Genomic DNA, 19634 nt, shown 5'->3' with positions numbered 1-19634 from the left:
GCTGAGCAGGAAGCCAGTATGTCACTAATCTTTACCAGTCAGAGGAGAACAGGATGGGAGGGACCAGAAACAGCTGCCATGTTTCAGTCATTATCCCTTTAAACTTCCAAATCCTAACGCCACAACTCCTGTGACACAGAATTAAACACCCCGCCTGATTTTTCAGGCTATAAGGATGATGGACATGCCAGGATACAAACAACTGCACGGTTGTTCCCAAGTGTGTCAGATTCTGGGTGTAATCATTTCATCACTGCTTCATCAGGTTCCTATTTTCCTTCTCACATGGATGGTGCTGCTGTAGGCCTCATTCTGTGTGATGCAAGCCCGTGGCATGGGCCACCGAGCCCTGGGGGTGGGAACCTGCAGCCCCATCAGCTGGGCAAGCACTGCCCCTGGATCTGGCTGGGAACTGGGATCGCCAGGCGCGGCTGAGAAATGGGAATGTTTCACTCAGAGACCAACCCCTGCCATGCCTGGGCCCTCTGGGGATCACGCTGGCTCCTTCGTTGTGCCACAGAGACCGTGACAAACCGGGGCTGCTCTGGCAAACACGTCGTGCCGGTGTCACGTCCGCATGGCAGCACAGAGAGCTCAGGGACACCAGAGCACAGCTGCAGCCTGCCCTGCCAGGCGCCAGCAGGTGCACCCAGCACACACGGGGGACACCCTGCACGAGCAAACCCTGAGCGCGGCTGGCAGTGCCCAACGGGCACAGGCCCCGCACCGTCCCAGGAGCTCCGTGGATGTGCAGACACCCCCAGGGCAGCACGCGCCTCCGGTGTGCGGGGCCCTGCGTGGGCACCGGCCCCGTGCACACGCCAGACCTCTGTGTCCATGTGTCCTCATCAAACTGGGTATGGATCTGAGCGGGAGACGCCAAGAAGATGGAGCCAGGCTCTTCTCAGTAGTGCCGACCACTGGGATGAGAGGCAATAGGCAGCAACTGATGCACGGGAAATTTCACCCGAAGGTGAGGAAGAACTTCTTTACTGTGCGGGTGGTGGAGCGCCAGAGCAGATTGCCCAGAGAGGCTGGGAAGTGTCCGTCACTGGACATATTCAAGAACAATCTGGACACAATCCTGTGCAATGTGACCCCTATCCGTGTCCGTGTGTCCCTCTATCCGTGTCCGTGTGTCCCTCTAGCCCTGTGTCCGTGTGTCCCTCTAGCCCTCTGTCCGTGTGTCCCTCTAGCCCTGTGTCCGTGTGTCCCTCTATCCCTGTGTCCGTGTGTCCCTCTATCCCTCTGTCCGTGTCCGTGTGTCCCTCTAGCCCTGTGTCCGTGTGTCCCTCTAGCCCTGTGTCCGTGTGTCCCTCTATCCGTGTCCGTGTGTCCCTCTATCCCTGTGTCCGTGTGTCCCTCTATCCCTCTGTCCGTGTCCGTGTGTCCCTCTAGCCCTGTGTCCGTGTGTCCCTCTATCCGTGTCCGTGTGTCCCTCTATCCCTGTGTCCGTGTGTCCCTCTATCCGTGTCCGTGTGTCCCTCTATCCCTGTGTCCGTGTGTCCCTCTATCCCTCTGTCCGTGTCCGTGTGTCCCTCTATCCGTGTGTCCGTGTGTCCCTCTATCCGTGTCCGTGTGTCCCTCTATCCCTGTGTCCGTGTGTCCCTCTATCCCTCTGTCCGTGTCCGTGTGTCCCTCTAGCCCTGTGTCCGTGTGTCCCTCTATCCCTCTATCCGTGTCCGTGTGTCCCTCTATCCCTGTGTCCGTGTGTCCCTCTATCCGTGTCCGTGTGTCCCTCTATCCCTGTGTCCGTGTGTCCCTCTATCCGTGTCCGTGTGTCCCTCTATCCCTGTGTCCGTGTGTCCCTCTAGCCCTGTGTCCGTGTGTCCCTCTATCCCTCTATCCGTGTCCGTGTGTCCCTCTATTCCTGTGTCCGTGTGTCCCTCTATTCCTGTGTCCGTGTGTCCCTCTATCCCTCTATCCGTGTCCGTGTGTCCCTCTAGCCCTGTGTCCGTGTGTCCCTCTATCCCTGTGTCCGTGTGTCCCTCTATCCCTGTGTCCGTGTGTCCCTCTATCCCTGTGTCCGTGTGTCCCTCTATCCCTGTGTCCGTGTGTCCCTCTATCCCTGTGTCCGTGTGTCCCTCTAGCCCTGTGTCCGTGCCCGCGCTCCCCGCGCTCGCAGAGCGCCCCCTGGCGGTCGCGCAGGCGCACGGCAGAAGGGGGCACTGTCGGTCCGCCGGCCGCCAGGGGGCGCAGGCGCGCGGGCTGACGCGGCGGCGCCGGCGCTGGCGCGGGGCGGGCCCGGCCGGGGCGGTGGCGGCGGCGGAACCGGGAGGGTGGCGCGGCCATGGAGGAGCCGTCGGTACCGGACGCCTCGGCGACGGGGCGGGGGCCCATCAAGGGCATCCTGAAGAAGAGCGGCAGCAAGGCTTCGTCGGGAGCGGCCGTGGGGGCGCGACAGCCCAGTCAGGCCTGCGACGAGGACGAGCACGGGTGAGGCCCCGGTGGTGGTGGGCGGCGGCGGGTCCCCGCAGGGCCTCGCTCCGGCCGTCCCGCTCCTTCGAGGGGCCCGCGGAGCGGGATCAGCCGGGCGGCGTCTCCAGCTGGGGCTGCTGCTGCGCCCCGTGCCCGGGGCATGCTGCCCGGGCGGGGCGGGGGTCTGTGCCGTGCCCTCCGTGCGGCGGCGGCCGGAGCTCGGCTCCGCTCGGCGGTGGGGATCCGGCGCTGGCAGCTCCTGCCGGGGCCGGAGCTCGGCTGGGAGCGGGGCGATGCCGGGATCCGGCGCTGGCAGCTCCTGCCGGGGCCGGAGCTCGGCTGGGAGCGGGGCGATGCCGGGATCCGGCGCTGGCAGCTCCTGCCGAGGCCGGAGCTCGGCTGGGAGCCGGGCGATGCCGGGTGTGCACCTGAGCGGAGGCGGGGAGCGCTGCTCGCATGAGGCCGGCGGGAGCTGTCGCCGGGGCTCCTATCGAGGAGTGGCGGTCACCTGCTAAGTGTGGTAACTCACAAAGGGTTTTACCGATGCTACGAGGGTAGTTCACAGTTTGGGAAATGCGCTTGATTTATTCTCAGTCTTCTCACAGGTAGCTCATTTCTTGTAATCAAAAGCATGTCTCTGGAGAGGGGACCTCTCCTGGGCTGAAACATCATCAAGATGTATTCTTGGTTGGGCAGGATCCATCCGTCAAAATCTCACACTTGAGAATGCGCACAGCCTTGGGGTTTGTTATTTAAATGACATGTAAATCTTGGTTTAATTGTACCACGCCGAGTTAGTCCAGATATGCCAGAAGTGGTCTTTAGCTGGCCAGCACCTGTCCTTGATGGTTAAGAATCCTACACTTCTCCTGATACAATCCAGCATGTGCTGCCTCTCATTGCTCTGATTTCCCATCAAGTTATGATGAGCAAGGTTTGACCTGAACTCAGTGTTTACAAATTTGCTTTGGACAGTTTTCTTTTTTTGGCACCTTATTCAGTATGGCAAGGGGAGAAATAATGATAAAATAAAATGGTCACGCTGGTCCGTTTTTAATTATTATGGTAATATTCCTTTCATCTTTGCCTAGTTAAGTCACGAATGTAGTCTAAAGTCAGCAAGGTAAGAAAGAAGAGCTTTTGGGTTGCAGTGTTGCTTGTGTTAGCTGCTCCTGCTTTGCAGAGAAAAAAATGAACTGAATGAATGAGATGATGTTTTTGAAACAGGTGAGTGTCAGTAGCAATATGTTACACAAATGTGATTTTTTATTTTCTTTAGTTCTAATATTATGTAGCTTGATGTGTTTAGCACCACACCAGACATAAATTACAAATGGCTGTTGGTAGCCTGTGTTTAATTTTCTACAGTTTCTTTTGTACCATCTTGAAAAATGAGTAGAAATTGGAGTATGAACTGATGAGAGTATGGTACATTGGTTATTGCACACAGTAATTTCTTGGGAAGCAGTTAACGGGCTAGAGTCCAGCTTCTATTTCCTGTTTACCAACGCGAGCCAATAAAGTCAGATTAATTCTGAAATTGCCTTGCTAGTTGAAAGATATTGGCTAAACCTGGCAGGCTGCATTAGAAAATTTCCTGGAAAGATCAGAACAGGGTTATAAAGCTGGTTTCTGTGCAGGTATTATTTTTGGTAGGCAATGTATCAATGTATCAGTGTTATTTCTGATTTCAGCTAAACAATTTTGGTTTTAGAAGAACGATAGGTAGTACAGTTGTGATTTTCTTTTGAGATTGAAGATTAGTTAATAAATTCAGGTATCTGTTTACTTAATTCTTCTGCTTATTTCTAATATTGAAATTGAGGTCTGAAGATCTTTAAAAATAGCTGTAGATGAAAGAGCTCATTGTGTCAGCTGTTATCTTTTAAAGCACAATGTTCAGTAGAGCTCTCATGTACTTGCATCATTACTGACCTTGTGCTGCTGTTAGTGATGGTAACATTGTTTGGAAAAATTTCCTTCATGAAAATATGATGCAAGAAGGAAGCTTGAGAGATTGGGACACCACTGGAACTGCATCCTAACAGCTGAGATTGTGGTTTAACACACTGGGGTACAGTATTTGTTGCCTTTAGACTCCTGTAAGAGCCTGTGAGCAAGTAGATGTGATATTTTACAGAGCAACTATGGAAGTGTGTGTGTGCACAAGCAGCTGTGGTGGAAGAGGTGAGTCTGCTATGGCAGGAGCAAGGCAGGTGTGAGAGGTGTTCCTTGGCTGTTACTGCTGCTGAAACTTCTTGCTTGTCCACACCACCTGGTGTGATGTCAAATGAAGATATTGTATATTTTTAAAGATGTGAGAACATACAAATGAGCACTTATGAGATTTTGTAAATCTCATTTTCCTAAGGAAGATTAGATTTCCTATTTCTGTATCTGAAGGGGTGTCAGGATGCATTTCCCTGTGATGGTCCTAAGCCATGTCATTAGTGTTGTGCTGTGCAGACATGCCTAAGCATGCAAAATTGGAAACAAACAGGAGAGGTGTGGGTTTTCAGAGCACTTAGTCATTCTCCTATGAGGGCTTTTTACAAGCAGGGGTGAAATTACATGTTTGTCTCTTTGCCACTAATGACTTTTTTTTTCCCCCAGGTTGACTTTAAGTTGTGCTTTGGGAGGTGTTCCACAGCCAAGGCTTCTAGTGTTGGAATCTGAGTTTAAAAAAACAAGTGTGAAAAACTAAGCCACTAAAAACTTGTTCAGTCTTTTGTTTATGACTCACTGACTTGCTCAGTGTGGGCTGTCTGATTTCCAGCACAGCGCATGCCAAAGGGATTGTTCCAAGATTGCCAGTATTATTATTAGGTGGAGTTGTGAGCCTGGGCTATAAACCTTGATGTGCTCTGGGCAAGTGCACACAAGGCATGTGAAGGGAATCTCTCCCATCTGTTGTATTTCCTTGTCAGCTGAGCTCTGTCTCTTTACAACGGCTTTGTACCCTATGTACCATTGTCTAAGTGCTCTGGCTGGTGAAATTCCTCACTGTGCAACACAGTGAGCATCTTGTGTTGGTCATGAAGGAACTTTAGGCTGTGTTAAACTGAGTAAACTGGGGATTTTTTGACTCCTAACCAGACAGTTTTGAATGAGTGGCATTCCTAGACTGGAGCTCTTGCTTTGTCATCACGAAGCTCATGACTCCCCACCCTGCCAGAGCCACGATCTGACTCACGTGTTGTCCGCTTATGCTGCAATCCTTGTGTTTGCACAAAATGATTAAATGGACCTGAAGCCTCAAACATGAGACCTTGGCACTGGGTACTGTGTGCTGAGGGGATTAAGATCATTCAATTTGTATTAATTTCTGGAGTATAAGCCTGTGGCATGTGGGATTCAGCATCAACCCCCACAACTATTTTTCTGTCTTTAGTTTTATTCCCCCACATTGTATTATGCAGTGATGCTATAAATGTAGAATGTAGTTTGTGCTTGGAATTTTGCTTTATCAAGTTTGTTTTACAGATATTATTCTGCCTAAGAGCACTGGTGTTATTGAGATTGAATATATCTTTCAGATCTTTTATTGGAGTGGTCTGTGTTTGAGCAAGAGCAGTTAAATGGAAGTCTTCCAGCCAACTGCCCCCTCCCACCCCGCAAAAAGCCCAAACAACAACCACCCCAAACCAAACAAAAACCCCCACAAAACCCACAAAGTCCTTTAATGTTTGCTTCCTTAACTAATAGTTTACAACAAGAATATATTAATTAGTCAAATTTTTGTATTATTCTGAAATTGAATTTATTGGCTTAATCTAAAGGAAAGACCACCTTATATGAAGTTTGCAATAACATTTTTAGAGAAAATGTGGAACATAGTGATTTGTGTTGATTAAATATTTTTTGTGGCATTTAGATTAGGGGAGGATGGCTCTTTCCCTGGCCACAAGGCAAGTGCTTTTCTTGTGGCTTATATATTTTGTCAGTGAGCAGTCAGTGTGGATGAGCTTTAGTTTCTTCAAATATACATAAAATGCTACATTTTTTGGTTGACCAAGAAAGTTCTAGATAATGTAGCATCACTGGTGCCTGTCTGTATAAAATGTGAAACTCCCTCGGCTTAATTATAGCAGTGAATCACTTGGCTTATTATTCCAATTTAGGATGACAAAAGCAGTATTAATAATCACCTTGTTCTATGCTACTTATTTCACTGCAGGAGGGGATTTGTTGGTTGCTATTTTTTATGTAACAGTTTGCTAATAATCATTCCAGCTCCTTCAGCAGATGTGAACTGAAAGGTTTTGGGTTCTGTTGAAGTCTTGTGGGTTGTAATAAGGGGAAGGATTCTCTTTTTACAAGTTACTGTAAAATCAAATAGTTCACAAGATAGTCATTGAACAAGACCAGGAGTCTCTGAATTATATGAATAAGAATATGTTTATAGATCACTGAGTTTGTTTAGCTGTTGTGACTTGTTAGGGAAATTAAGTTGCACTGAAAATTTGTTATGACTTAAGTATGTACAGAGCAGTATTTAATAGTCATACTTTGAACATGTCTGTGTGTCATAACAATATTTTTTATGCTTCTTATGTAGTAGAGATCAGATGATGTTTTAAAAATTCCTTCTCTGGTAAAGGAGAACTAATTGTTTTAGAATATAAGAAAATTTAATTTTCTTATTTCAGTAAAAAATCACAGAAGTGGGATGAGATGAACATCATAGCTACATACCACCCTGCAGGCAAAGATTATGGCTTGATGAAAATTGATGAGCCAAGTACTCCTTACCACAGGTACGCTTGCTAAAGTGTTGGTCTGTGTGCTGCCAGGTGGAATTGTGGGTTTAGAGCAAAGTTTACTTTGTGGGTGATGTAGTATTACTGTGCAGTCCTGCTGGGTGCATGCAACATACTCAGATCTACAAAGCTTCTAAATAAGAACAGTCAGAAAGGACAAAGTATGAAGGACAAAGTTTAGAAGGTTTGTTCTAGCAGGCTTTAGCCTTTGAATGGAATAAATAAGTCTGACTTCTGTTGATTTTATTTTTTTTTCAGTTCTAGAATATAATGTCATATCAATATTTAAAGTTGAATTGGAAAGTTTTTAAAGCATTAAATGAGTCTTTTAATTGAATGTTGTAAAGTTTGGACTGTTTTATTGAGCAAACTACAAAGTTGAGCAAATTACTAAAAGAGGCTACTTTTTGTTTGCCCTCCCAGCATGATAGGAGAAGATGATGAGGATGCAGTGAGTGATTCAGAATACGAGCCCTTAAGAGCAGATGTGTTGAGTAAAAAGTAAGTATTGTAATAATAAAAACTGACTAAATGTGAAGAAAATCTGCTCTTTCCTGGGGTAGATTTTCTTTATGGAAAGCTGTTGCTGGTTTCTTTAGAAGCTGCATTTTTGCTATTGTCAAATGAAGTGGTTTTCAGTGTTTGATAGTGCTACTTGTAATTCAGACTTCTTGCACATTGTTACTACATACAAATATGGCAGAAATAACAAACAAAGCTGTTTGTATGAGTATTCTGAAATGTCATGTATTTTAAATAGTGAAAAACTTGCTGTTTCAGCATTTTGTATTGCATGATTTATGTAGACTGGCAGCTGCAGCTGAAGGTAGAGCACCCAAGGTTATAGCAAGGCAAGAAGAAAGCAGTGAGGAGGAAGACGAGGATGAAGAACTAACACCTGAGGAACGGGGTAGGCAAAGTTGTTTTCTTTCTTTTGTTTAGACTCTTTCCCTCCAAATAGTCTCAGGTTTTCTGTAAGAAATATTTGCAAAGAAGAAATACTATCAGAAAAATGTTACAGTTTTAAAATAGAGATAAATAGTGTTTGAATAAATATGCTGCTTGTTTCTAGTCAGAATGTTTGGTTTGGGATCTACATATAAACAGGAATTTGCTGCTGTTGGCTGCCTCCCTGTATACAAGCTTAAGGTGTGGGAATTCCTGCTGAGACACCTCAAACAAGAAGTTCTGGTTTGGGGTTGAAGGAATAGTTCTTAATCTGTACATATTTCAGGTGGACTTAATTCAATGAGTACAACTACAAATAAAATGCTGCTAATTGCTTGCAAATGTACAGATGATACTTCTGTTGTTCTCAATGCAACTGGTAGATGGATGCGATAGGAAGTCTACAGTTATTCCAAAGCAAATAGCATCTTTAATAGAGATGTTGTTTCATGTTAACTTGGACTAGAACCTTTTGAGGGAACAGTGAAACAACAATACTTCTAAGGTTTCAGGCTTGTATTATCTAGCTAGTGCTTCTCAAATTTCCTGGCCTTAACTTTGAGTGTGAAACTGTGCTATACTAAAGGAAGGAAAAGAACAAAGCATTGGGGCTGGCAGTAAGCAAAATTTACTTGAATTATAATGCATTACTGCTGGATATGCTAATGTTTAATATATGGAGCAGAGCTGGCTTCAGTCCGTGGGGAAAGTGGAAAATATTTTCTTCTACATGTGGTAAATATATCTCTCATAACTGACCTTTGGTGGCTAGCCAGGAGTCAAGCCACACATCTGCAAAAGTTCATCTTCTATCCCAGCAGTATGTCTCAATTTGTCCTTGAGTTTACTTAGAAACAAGGCTTGTGAAACTTCAGGGTTTTATGTACTTTCACCAGATGCTTCTTGTGGTTCAGACTTCCTCTTAGTTGCAAACAGGTTCTTATAAAAGTGCTTCTGAGATTCCAATTACTAACCTTTTTGTAAGTCAGACTCATTTTAAAAGAACACTCCACTGCTTGAAGACAATAATTTTTATTCAGTGAGTTCCTCTTGAAAGAAGATATGTTGATTTTTTTTTAAGGGAAGGATCAACTATTTCCATTTGTTTGCCCACAGAGAAAAAGAAACAGTTTGAAATGAAGAGAAAAATGCACTATAATGAAGGAAGAAACATCAAACTGGCAAGGCAGCTCATTGCAAAAGAACTACATGGTGAAGAAGAGGAAGATGATGAGGATGAGGAGATGCGTGATGCTGCAGATGTAGAAACAATGAGTACAGAAGCTACCGAACACGGTGAGCTACTGATTAGTTAAAAAGCACCTGTAAGTACTGGTGGCCTTTTGAGCTGTTGGGAAATGAGTATACTCAAGTGTGAGATGACTAGGAGTACAGTATGTATGAAACACTCAATGAGTACTGTTGCACTCTGTCTTGATAGGTAGATTTGTAGCATGCAACAAAAACTCAGTGTTGATAAACAGCATGTAGGCTTTTGTTTGTTGTGGCATAACAGAAAAACAAACATTTCCGCTTCTTACCATTTCCCCAAAGTAGCTGACTTTGGGTAGTGAAGCTGGCAGCATCCTTTCTAAAGGAGGAGTTATCTTGTACTGAACACTTTAATGGCCACATGGGAGAGCCTGGCTTTTTGTTGTGGGTCATTTCCCATTCTGCTCCCAATCCATCCTGTAGCCAGCAATGGGAGTTTATCATCAGTGTTTCCTCCCTGTTGAGAGGACTGTCTTCATCTTCCTGAGGAAAAACACTGTAATGTAAAACTGCTGCTAGGTCTTCAGTACAGACTTGTCCTTGAGCAGAAATGTTCATTGCTATAGTATGGGATAAGACCCTCAACTTTGCTTTTAGTGCAGCTACTGGAAGAAAGTCTGGGATGTTTAAGTGGGAGCTGTTACTGTCTCTTCATAGGAAACTCCTAAAACTATAGAGGCTGACACCTTCTCTTTCATCTTTAAACTTCTATCTGGGTGAAAAGTCTTAGACTTCTGTGGTGGTATTCTGGTGAATGATTACAGTTCACTCCCCACCTCTTTATGTAACAGCACTTTGAATAAATTTTTGACATAAACAAACCACACATCTGTTGCTCATGAGACTGGTGGCAGTGAAGTCTGTAAGCCTTGTTCATCTATGGTTGGCAAAGCTATGAGATATCAGCATGGTCTGCAGACTTGGGAAGATGCTGCATGGGTTCACATCTGCTTTTCACAACCATGTGAACTAGGAACTTGTCTAAAATTCATTTAAATCCCACGCAATAAAAAGGTGATTTGCAAGGTTGCGTGTTTAAGTTCTGTGGATTGCACATTTTCATCCTGTTATTTACTACAGGAGGACTAATTCCTTCACAATTGCTCTGAAAGGGTCACTGGTATGTGTCTGAGACCCATTACTGGACTGACTTTATCCAGTAACTGAACACAGGCCTTATAATGGCTATTTACTAGAACTTCACTCTCCAGGGGAAAGGAGGGCTGCAGTAGCCAACCGTATGAGCCTTCTGCATGGCCTGAAGCTGCCATCTCTCTGCACTCTGCTGTAAAACAGAGGCAACTCCGCTCCCCAGCTGCATTCGCCAGTGGAAAGAAGGCAGACCTTTGCAGCATTTTTCCATCTCTATTGTTGAAGTCCATTCCACCTTCCTCATAACCAGCTTCAGAGCCACAACTGGTAATTATCAATTTTAGACTGCTCATGGCTAATAGATTCCATAAATGTAACTGTCTGCCAGTGTAGGAACCTGTTAACTAACTGGTTCACCTCCACACCATAGCATATAGAAATGCTTTCCATTAAGCTGATGTAGTTCTCAATTCTTCACTTTTCTATCATTCTGCTTAAACCTTCAGGTTCTGTTATCTCCTAATCTCTATATCAGCTATCACAGTCTTTAATCCCTGTCCTTGATCAGTTCTTCTGAGGTTAAGCACTGGTCTCACTTTTGTAGCAGGTGGTGAATTAAATGCCCTCAGGTGGATAATGAGACAGGGTTGGGCAAAGGATGATGAGATATGAACAAAAATGTTAATAAACCAGTCTTCTGTCACTGCCCACATTTTAAGAAATTCCTACATTGAGATGAGAAATGTTCAGCACACAGCTATGTTAATGCCAAAGTTTTTCTGAAATAACTTTTTTGAGATTACATTATTTATTGCTCTCTCATCTGTATTCTGAGGGCACAGAAGAATCTCCTTATTCGTGTGTTAATTTGAGCTACAGAAGGTTTCTCAAATAGATGGCTTTAACACTTGCTACTTGGGGTTTTTTGTCACTGTATTTTTCATCATGCTTTGCTTTTGGTTGCATTAAGCACTTGAGTATTTAAAAATTAGGCTGTTTCCTTCATGGAAGGAAATCAAAATCCTATTAATATTCATGTTCCTGAGAACAGTATATGGAAAGATTATTCACCTGGATAACTTTCAAAGAGCTCTTTGACTTGAAACTGTATTTTAAAGTGCTTTTGTCCAGAGCAGAAAAAGGAGGGTTTCCTTACTGTTGTACTGGGTGATACAGGAGTTGATTTTTGCAATGGTTTGTTTTGGCATCACTCTGTTAAACTGACTAACAGCCCTGATGCTTGCTTTTAACTTCAATGAAAATGTCCTGGGTTTTCTGCATGTTGTATTGTAGCTATAAATTCTTCCATTTGACTTGAGTTCTTGGGTAGTTGTGGAGATCATGAGATGATGTGGCTGCCACTCAGCTATTATGTCAGTCAGTCTGTGTGGGTAAGAGCTGCCATGCAATGTCCTTTTATTCCAATGGAAGTAACATGACTTCTGTAGTACTGACGATTGTTGCAGGTAAAGATGTGACATAAGAGGCATTTCTTAGTGGCCTTTTGTGACTCTGGGGGTTCCACTGGCTCCTGGGTTGTTTTTCAGCCAATTTGAGAATCTCTTCTCACTTGGATTTTTTTCTATCCATGAAGATGCCTTAAAGATTCTGTGCTTCTCTTACCTGATACTTCTTTCTACTCTCTAATTCTGTCTGGTTTGTATTTGAATAAAACTAACAGTACACTTCTAATCTCTACAGTCTGCTTTCAAAGAAGGGGCTAAAGACTTAGGGCAGGTTTAAGGAGGCTCCTGTCAGCTACCACCAGGTCCACTAATACAAGTTGCACTTCTTGGTTACAGCCTGAGATTTCTTGCTGATTGAAATGAAGATGGCCAGTCCAGTCAGTGATGGTGAGAACTCTGTATATTTTTGCTCCTCTCTCCATTGTGGCTACCAAGTGTTTTAAATGGATGGATCATTCCTTTCTTGCCTCAAGTAGCCATACGTATGGATTCCAGCAGCCAAGCTCTTTTGTGGAAAAGAAAGTATAAGTTTTAATAGACTGCATATGGCAGGGGGGTTGAAGCTGGATGTCCTGTAAGATTCCTTCTAACCCAAACCATTCTATGGTTCTACATTTGCTTGTTTCAGCATTTGACATTTTCTGGGTACTTGCTATTTATGACTCCATGAATAACATAAATAGACTTTGCCAGCAGAAGTGACCTTTGTTTCTCTCCGTAAAAACTTTCCCTTTAGAAATTCTCTTTGAAATCACCGAAGGAAATATTCCTGATGTAGGTAAATTTAAGCATGGTGATTTCAGTGCAGACCTGTCTTCTGCTACACAAAAGTATCAGCCAGAGGGTGTTGTCTATAGCAGTTCAATTGACAAGCAGTAAGACTATTGTTCTCTTCCTCTGGTTCATTTAGCTGCATTGCTCTGCTAACCCTGCTCAGATGGCACCCAGCAGCTGAGCTGTCACTGACTGGGTGTGCCCTTTGGCCTTTGGTAGATACAGAATATATTGTGTTTTCTTAACCAGGGCAAGCATCACCCTAAACATGAAATAAGTGAGAAGGCTGAGAGCACATAGCAATCAGCTCTGCTGGTTACCTCTGCTGTTTGCTTGTTAAACTGCATGTTACCAAATCATGCCCAAGCCTAACTGGCTTTTTATAAAGAATATTATCATTTTGATGAGGTATTCTTTGATCAGCACTGAGGAGGAGTTTCCTCTGATTTATTGCAGTGCTTTTGCTCAAAAGCATGAGTTAACAACTTCCTCAAAATACACGACTGTACTCCTTCAAGTATAAACTTGGGGTTTTTTTTATTTCAAGTGCCTCATCTGGAACTGAAATTTGACCTGGGGAGTACTATGTTTGCTGGTGTTTCAGGAACCTCATGTGTTAGTTCTAAACACCGGAGTTAAATCCTCCCAGTTCCAGGGGTGGTGGTGAGCATGCAGTGCTTGGTGTGGTGTTGGCCAACAGTGGTGTTGGCCATCTCTTTAGGGCATGAGGGTCAAATAACTGTTTTAGACGTTTCTGTACTCTACAAATAAAAGCTTATACATTGCTAAGATGGGTTGGCAAACATTATCTTTGGAGAAGCAAAGATGGTTTCAGGAGGATATTTGTGTGTGTTGTGAAAATATTGAACGGGTGTGAAGAATTATCTATTTTTTGTAATCTTTCTTATGCAGCACATGTTATTCGTGACCAGCTGGAAAGTGGAGCACACAGCATAGAAGAAATCTGTCCAGAACTGAAACTGCTTGTCAAAGACACAAATATAAACATCGCTTCATGATTTTTGCAATTAAGGCTCTTAAATGTTAAGAAGCATATCAGTTTCAATGTTGTATTGCCAAGAATGTTAATTTTAGACTTGTCCATTAGGCAGAAAACACTGTCTAATTGATTTATTCTTGTGCCTAGTATTTCATGGAGAATACTGCTTCATAATTTGTTCAATCAGAATGGCATTCCCTGTATGTACAGCGCTGATTATCTTGCGTGATGTACTGTTACTCTTGCTTTGAAACACTCACTATCTTTTGGTTTTACACTATTTATTTGACAGTGTTCTAGATGTGGTGTCTCATATGGAAAGTTTTGGGATTCAAGAGCCAAACGGTACAGCGTATATCAGATTGACATGTAAGCTAATTATCAGATGTGTTAAGCAGTTTAAAAAGGGATTATTCAAGACCTACAACTTTTTTTTTTTGTAAAGTGTTGACCTGTTAATCTAGATTTCAGTACGTTTTTGCCTGCACTTTCCCAGTCTTCAGAACAAGAGCTGTGCTATTAAGAGCGGTGTTTGGAATTGGTTGTTAGTTTCTGACTAAAGCAGTACTAACATCTGGTGGAGGGAGTGTTTTTACACTGGAAATGGCTAACTTGAACTTTGCATTTAACTGTCATAACCTCTTCATCAGGACTGGTTGTTTTGTGGAGCTCTCTCTGGCTTATTGTGCGAACGTGCAAGTTCCTTCCAGCTTTTCTCTAAAAATCACATCCACTGTTACTCTTCTGGCTCTTGTTTCAAATGTTTGGTTCTTTCCAGTTGCATGAACAGTGTTTGCGCTGTTAGCACCTGAGGAAAAACACCCAGCCACGAGGAAATATACATCAGGACTGAAGATGTGCTGAGCTTAGGCTCTGGCTGTTCTTTATTAAAGATAACTGCTGTTGGTCTACTCTTTTGGGGTTGGCAACTTCCATACTGAAAACCACTGGTCTAAATCTTCCTGTGTCCATTACAACTTACAGCAACTGCTTTTGTAAAATGAAGGCTTTTTGGAAGCTAGAAGGGAAACTGCCTAATTCTAATACTTGTTTACAGTGTGGTTGTATAGCCCTAAAGAGGGATTCTGCACCTCCAAATTGCTGTAAGAACTTCCCACTGGGTGGAATTTGACTGGTGAATGTTCCAGTATTCAGAGTAGTTCCTGGGTTTTACTACACAAACAAAGTACACACTTAAGCTTTAGCTTGGTTATGAAATACAGTGTATATCTTAATTTTGATCTGAATTTGATATGTTGCAAAAATCCATATAATTATATGGATCTATTTTAAAATGTCTTTTTCTCCACTGTATATGTGAAGTTTGAATAAAGGAATGAGAGTTATTTTACAGTTACATGCATTCTCAAGTGTGAGCTTTCCTGGAGTCCCAGAGAAATTGAGAGTGAGTAAGGCAATAGGATGCTGTCCTTTGAAAGATTTTTACAGGAATGATTCCTTAGACTGGACGCATTGCCAAAGATACCTGTGAGTTGTGCTGTGTTTTCTAGTGTGCCTTTCCCAACTATCTCCTCTCCTTAGTAGGTAACAGGGTGGTCAGTTCTGGGTTAGTTAATCTTCTAAGGTCCCGAATTGAGATTATTAGGGTCTTTTCACAAGAAAGAGTTGAACTCTTGGTTCTGGCCAGTGTGGTGATGCTAGTTTTTCAACATGCAGAGTGCTATTACTTCTTGTATCAAATGTGGTCACTTGCATAAACAGGGCCAAAGGGTAAGCATTTAGATACTTCTGACTCGTCATGTCACTTACTGTAGCTTTTAATTTGGCTCCTAAGAATAGGATTTCAAAACTTTAGGTTTGTACCTTTTATAAACCAGTTTGCAGTGTTCAGAGTGTTGGCCTGTGTGCACTGAGCTGTATTTCAGACTGAGCAGCTGCTGGCCTGGCCTGCCCCAGCTGGGCACTGAAATCCTGCTGAGAGCATGGCAGGGCTTGGCAAAGCCGTGCTGCTGCCAGACTGAGCGTGGACGAGGTGAGCAGTGTGTGCAGGTTACACCGATGTGAGCTGTGGAACATATCACTTGTACTTTGTACTAAGTACCCAAGGGTCCTTCATACCTGCCATTAAGGTGGAATCCAGCAGCAGCAGCTCTTACCTGAGCTAACGTCCTGCCCTCCTTAACCCCCCACTTTCTTGTGTCCAAGGCCATTTGGTGCTCAGCAGGGCTCCTTTGTATCTTACAAGGTCTAGAAAGCATTTTGTTTAACAATGCTTTATTGCTAACTTCCAATAAAGACCTTTCCTGTAATGGCTTCCAAAATCCTAGATGTAATGAGTTTGCAGCTTTGAGGGAGGTACACAAATGCACGAAGATGGTTTTAAATGAACCACATAATGTACAGTAGGTCCCTTCATCACTCAGGTGATTTTGAGCTGCTTGAGTGATCTCCCTTTTTCTGTGCCACAAAGCACCTAAATTCCAAGTTTGATGCTATTTTGAAACTTGATTTAATTTGGGTTTTTTTTAAAGGCTTTGTTCTCTGCATTTTCTTCAGTGCTCGCAGAAATTCTGTTCACAGTGCTTCTTTCTTTCTCAGCAGAACTGCAAGCCAGTGTCCCTGCCACTGCTTCTAACTGAAAGGCTGGTTTACTTGGTTTTCTTTGCTTACACCTTGATGCATTTTAAAAGCTAAATCAGGCAAGTTTTACTTTGCAGTAGCTCCAGAAGTTCCATATAGCTTTTTTTTACAAAGGGATATCTGATTTCCCTCTGCTTGAGAAATATCAGTTAGAGTTCCCTGCTGAATGGGGACAAGAGAAGAAATGCATTTTCTCTTTTTACATTTGATGAGGACTTAGCTTGCTTGTAAATCTTAATCTTTAGGTGCATATGGTAAATACTCATGTGTGCAATAGAGTGGTGTTAAGAGGAAACAAACACAGTGCTTGCTTATGTGGACAGTGAGCTCCACAGCACCATAATTGTGAATCTTCTTGCACAGGTTTAAGTCCTCAAGCTGTATCCTGTTTAGAGAAAGCATTTTCAATATGCTTCCAGTAGGAAGATCACCTACAAATAAGAGCCTTAACTCGTGTATAGATTTTTTTTTTCTGTCCATAGTTTCTTTCCCACCAACTTGTACAATTCATGGAAACTGCAGATATATTTTCCATAGCTCACTCTCTCATGTGAAACTTGTACATCTTACCAGAACTCTTTGTTTCTGTAACATGATTTTGTGGTATGATGATGCCACCTCACAAATGTAATTTTTTTGTTTGAAACCAGTGTTAAGTGTCGCAACATAAATAAAACCATTGTTTTTATTACTACCTTATGACACTAATACTAATCTAATGTTTGGCTTCTTTGAGCTCTTCAGAAGAAACTGGCAGCTAAAATTTGCAGGTATGTTCATAGATAAATTCTTAAACCAATATTGTAATTTCCTCATGACTCTCATTTATTGTAACTTTGATGTAAATTGGTTTGTTCAAAGAGTCAGATTTGCTGGCTTGCCTAGACCTGAGGGTAAATCTGCTAACCTAAGTCATGAACTTAAGATAGTACCACGGAAGAGGCTGCAATTTTCAAGGTGTTTTTCTTTGTGTGTTGTAGGATTTAAACACATCTGATGTGTCTCTTCATGGTCAACACAGAGTCATCACTCACTAGCATGGAGTAATGGAAAATGACTAACAGCAGCTACTTCTTAGGAAGTAAAACTCTTCCTCAAAACAGAGCTGGGCTTTTTTCAATTGCATACTTCAGTTGAAAAATGGATTTCACAACATAAATGTTTCTTCTGTGATACAATTAACATGTTGCTTTTCCTGAGTGGGTGTGACTTGAATGCCTAATCAAATAGTGGTAGTTTGGCTAGATTTGGTGAGGGACAGCTCACAAAAATATACAGCTGTTACATCTATGTAACTTGTAGTTTGGTTCTGACATTTCACTAGTCTTAGAAAAAAAAACTGACATCGTAAATTACAACTGACTGAACCAACAAGTGTCCCTCTGCTTCTGTGAAAGGACACCTTAACTGAGGGAGGGACAGTAAGGGTATAGCAGGCATTCAGCTTCTTGGAAAGAAGTTACGTTCCCCTCCTTCTGTGTTGACTGTTTTTCATTGTAACAGTGAAAGGAAGTTGGGGAGAGAGAATGGGAAGAATATGAAAAAACAAAAGAGAGAAAATAAGAGGTGAAACTCAGTGCAGATGCTGGCGTGAGGGAGGGTGTGAAAGCTGCAGGGGCTAGGTGGGCTCGCTGGAAGCAGCTATGGCAGCTCCTCAGACCCCGGGAGGAGGCGAGAGAACGTCATCTACTTCAGTGAGCTTCTCAGCACCAGCCCTGGGACTGCTTCATCTTTGACAGGTTTAACTCGGATAGCAACTTTTACTTCTCTGTCGCTGCTTTTGAGGAGTGGGGATGGCTGGTGCTCCTGTCTGTCCGTTTTACAGCTGCGAACAGTAAGCAGCACCTAGCTGGTTAGAGATCTTTTTCTGTATTCTCTTAAACGATTAGAAATATACAATACAACTGCAGCATGGTCCTGTTCACTCTGTATCACTCTGCTTCAAAATACCGCTGTAGCTTAAAGAGTATTCTCTGACACAAAGGTTCGCTAAGAAACCCAAGCATGCACACTCGATAGTCCTTGACAGGAAAACCTGCGGCTTGCGTTTCTCCTTCAAAGACTCCTGTGTGTCTCCCGCACGAGTTATTTCCTCTGTGTAGAAGGGAATCACACTGGAGAGCACGCTGAGCTGGAGCGTTCTTCCCGCTGCTGGCGCCCTCAGCAGGGCCGCGCGCCCGTCCCGCCGCCCGCCCGCCGCTGCGCGGCCCGCGGGGGCCGGGGCTGAGGGGCGGAGCCCGGCTGCCGGAAGCGGCCGCTCTCCACCCGGTACAACTGCTCAGGGGCCCGCCCGGGCCTTCCCGCGCGTCTCACCCCCGAGGGCGAGATCCCCCCTTTAATGAAGAGCTGTAATTTTAAAAAAACAAGCAGGTACCCACAACCGGCCGAGCAAAGCCCGGCGGCACGCGGCCCGCCCCGCCCCAGGCGGCGTCACGGCGGCGAACGCCGGCCGGGCTGGGCTGGGCCGGGCTGGGCTGGGCTGGGCTGGGCTGGGCTGGGCTGGGCTGTGGCCGCAGTGCTCGGGCCGCCGCGGCGATGGAGCTGCCGATTGGCGCGGCCGCCTGCCCATTGGCGGCCCGGGCTGTCACTCTGAGCGCGCCGGGGCGGCAGCAATCGCTGCGGTGCCGGCGATTGGCTGCATCTTCCGAGCGGCCACGCTTATTGGGCGCTCTGCCTACTGAGCCCGCCCCTCTCGCGTTGTGATTGGCCGGCGCGCCCCCCGCTTTCGCGGGCGGTCGCTGCTGGCTGCCCGGGCCGTCACTCGTGCCCGGGCGGGGCGGGCGCAGGGCGCTGCGGCCGCCGCCCCTGCCCCGAGCGCCGCCCCTGCCCCGAGCACCGCCCCTGCCCCGAGCACCGCCCCTGCCCCGAGCACCGCCCCTGCCCCGAGCACCGCCCCTGCCCCGAGCACCGCCCCTGCCCCGAGCGCCGCCCCTGCCCCGAGCGCCGCCCCTGCCCCGAGCGCCGCCCCTGCCCCGAGCGCCGCCCCTGCCCCGAGCACCGCCCCTGCCCCGAGCGCCGCCCCTGCCCCGAGCGCCGCCCCTGCCCCGAGCACCGCCCCCGCCCCGCCCCGCCCCGTCCGCCGGCCCTGGCCCGGTCTCGCCGCGCCCCGGGTTCGCCGCGCCACCATCGCCAGCAGCCGCAGCAGCGGAGGCAGCGGCGCGCCCCGCCACCATGAAGGTGACCGTGGACTTCGAGGAGTGCCTGAAGGACTCGCCGCGCTTCAGGTGCCGGGCCGGGGTCGTGCCGGGGGACAGGAAGCGGGGCCGGGTGTGTGCGGGGCGGGCCGGGCTGTGGGGGCGCTGG

The 19634-nt window shown here is 45.5% G+C and overlaps 2 protein-coding genes across 11 annotated transcripts in view; both read left to right on the top strand.

Moving 5' to 3' along the window:
* The first annotated feature begins 2235 nt into the window (after positions 1-2235).
* On the top strand, positions 2236-15087 carry PPP1R2 (protein phosphatase 1 regulatory inhibitor subunit 2). Of its 6 annotated transcripts, none has more exons than XR_011002615.1 (8): positions 2239-2436; positions 7068-7175; positions 7602-7679; positions 7985-8088; positions 9243-9422; positions 10610-10817; positions 12293-12343; positions 13643-15087. XR_011002615.1 is itself a non-coding variant. In XM_068200718.1 (7 exons), the coding sequence occupies exons 1-6, from the start codon at positions 2291-2293 to the stop codon at positions 12295-12297; spliced, it is 621 nt and encodes a 206-aa protein (XP_068056819.1). In that variant the 5' UTR covers positions 2236-2290; the 3' UTR covers positions 12298-12343; positions 13643-15087. The 6 variants fall into 6 exon arrangements, 2 of the variants coding, with proteins under 2 accessions (XP_068056819.1, XP_068056818.1); XR_011002616.1 differs by having other exon boundaries at positions 12205-12343; XM_068200718.1 differs by lacking the exon at positions 10610-10817 and having other exon boundaries at positions 2236-2436.
* Positions 15088-19389: 4302 nt separating this feature from the next.
* ACAP2 (ArfGAP with coiled-coil, ankyrin repeat and PH domains 2) overlaps positions 19390-19634 on the top strand; it is a 63676-nt gene continuing 63431 nt past the window's right edge. For 2 of the 5 annotated variants that reach the window (XM_068200755.1, XM_068200751.1), the window contains exon 1: positions 19390-19555. In XM_068200755.1, the coding sequence (XP_068056856.1) occupies positions 19503-19555 (53 nt within the window). In that variant the 5' untranslated portion in view covers positions 19390-19502. The remainder of the gene's footprint in view (positions 19556-19634) is intronic. The other 3 variants (XM_068200752.1, XM_068200753.1, XM_068200754.1) reach the window with 2 other exon arrangements.

This window comes from Anomalospiza imberbis, chromosome 10 (genome assembly GCF_031753505.1).
Source record: "Anomalospiza imberbis isolate Cuckoo-Finch-1a 21T00152 chromosome 10, ASM3175350v1, whole genome shotgun sequence".
NCBI classification, from domain to species: Eukaryota; Metazoa; Chordata; class Aves; order Passeriformes; family Viduidae; genus Anomalospiza; species Anomalospiza imberbis.
Note: the sequence above shows the minus strand (reverse complement) of the source record. Positions and strands in the feature narration are given on the sequence as shown.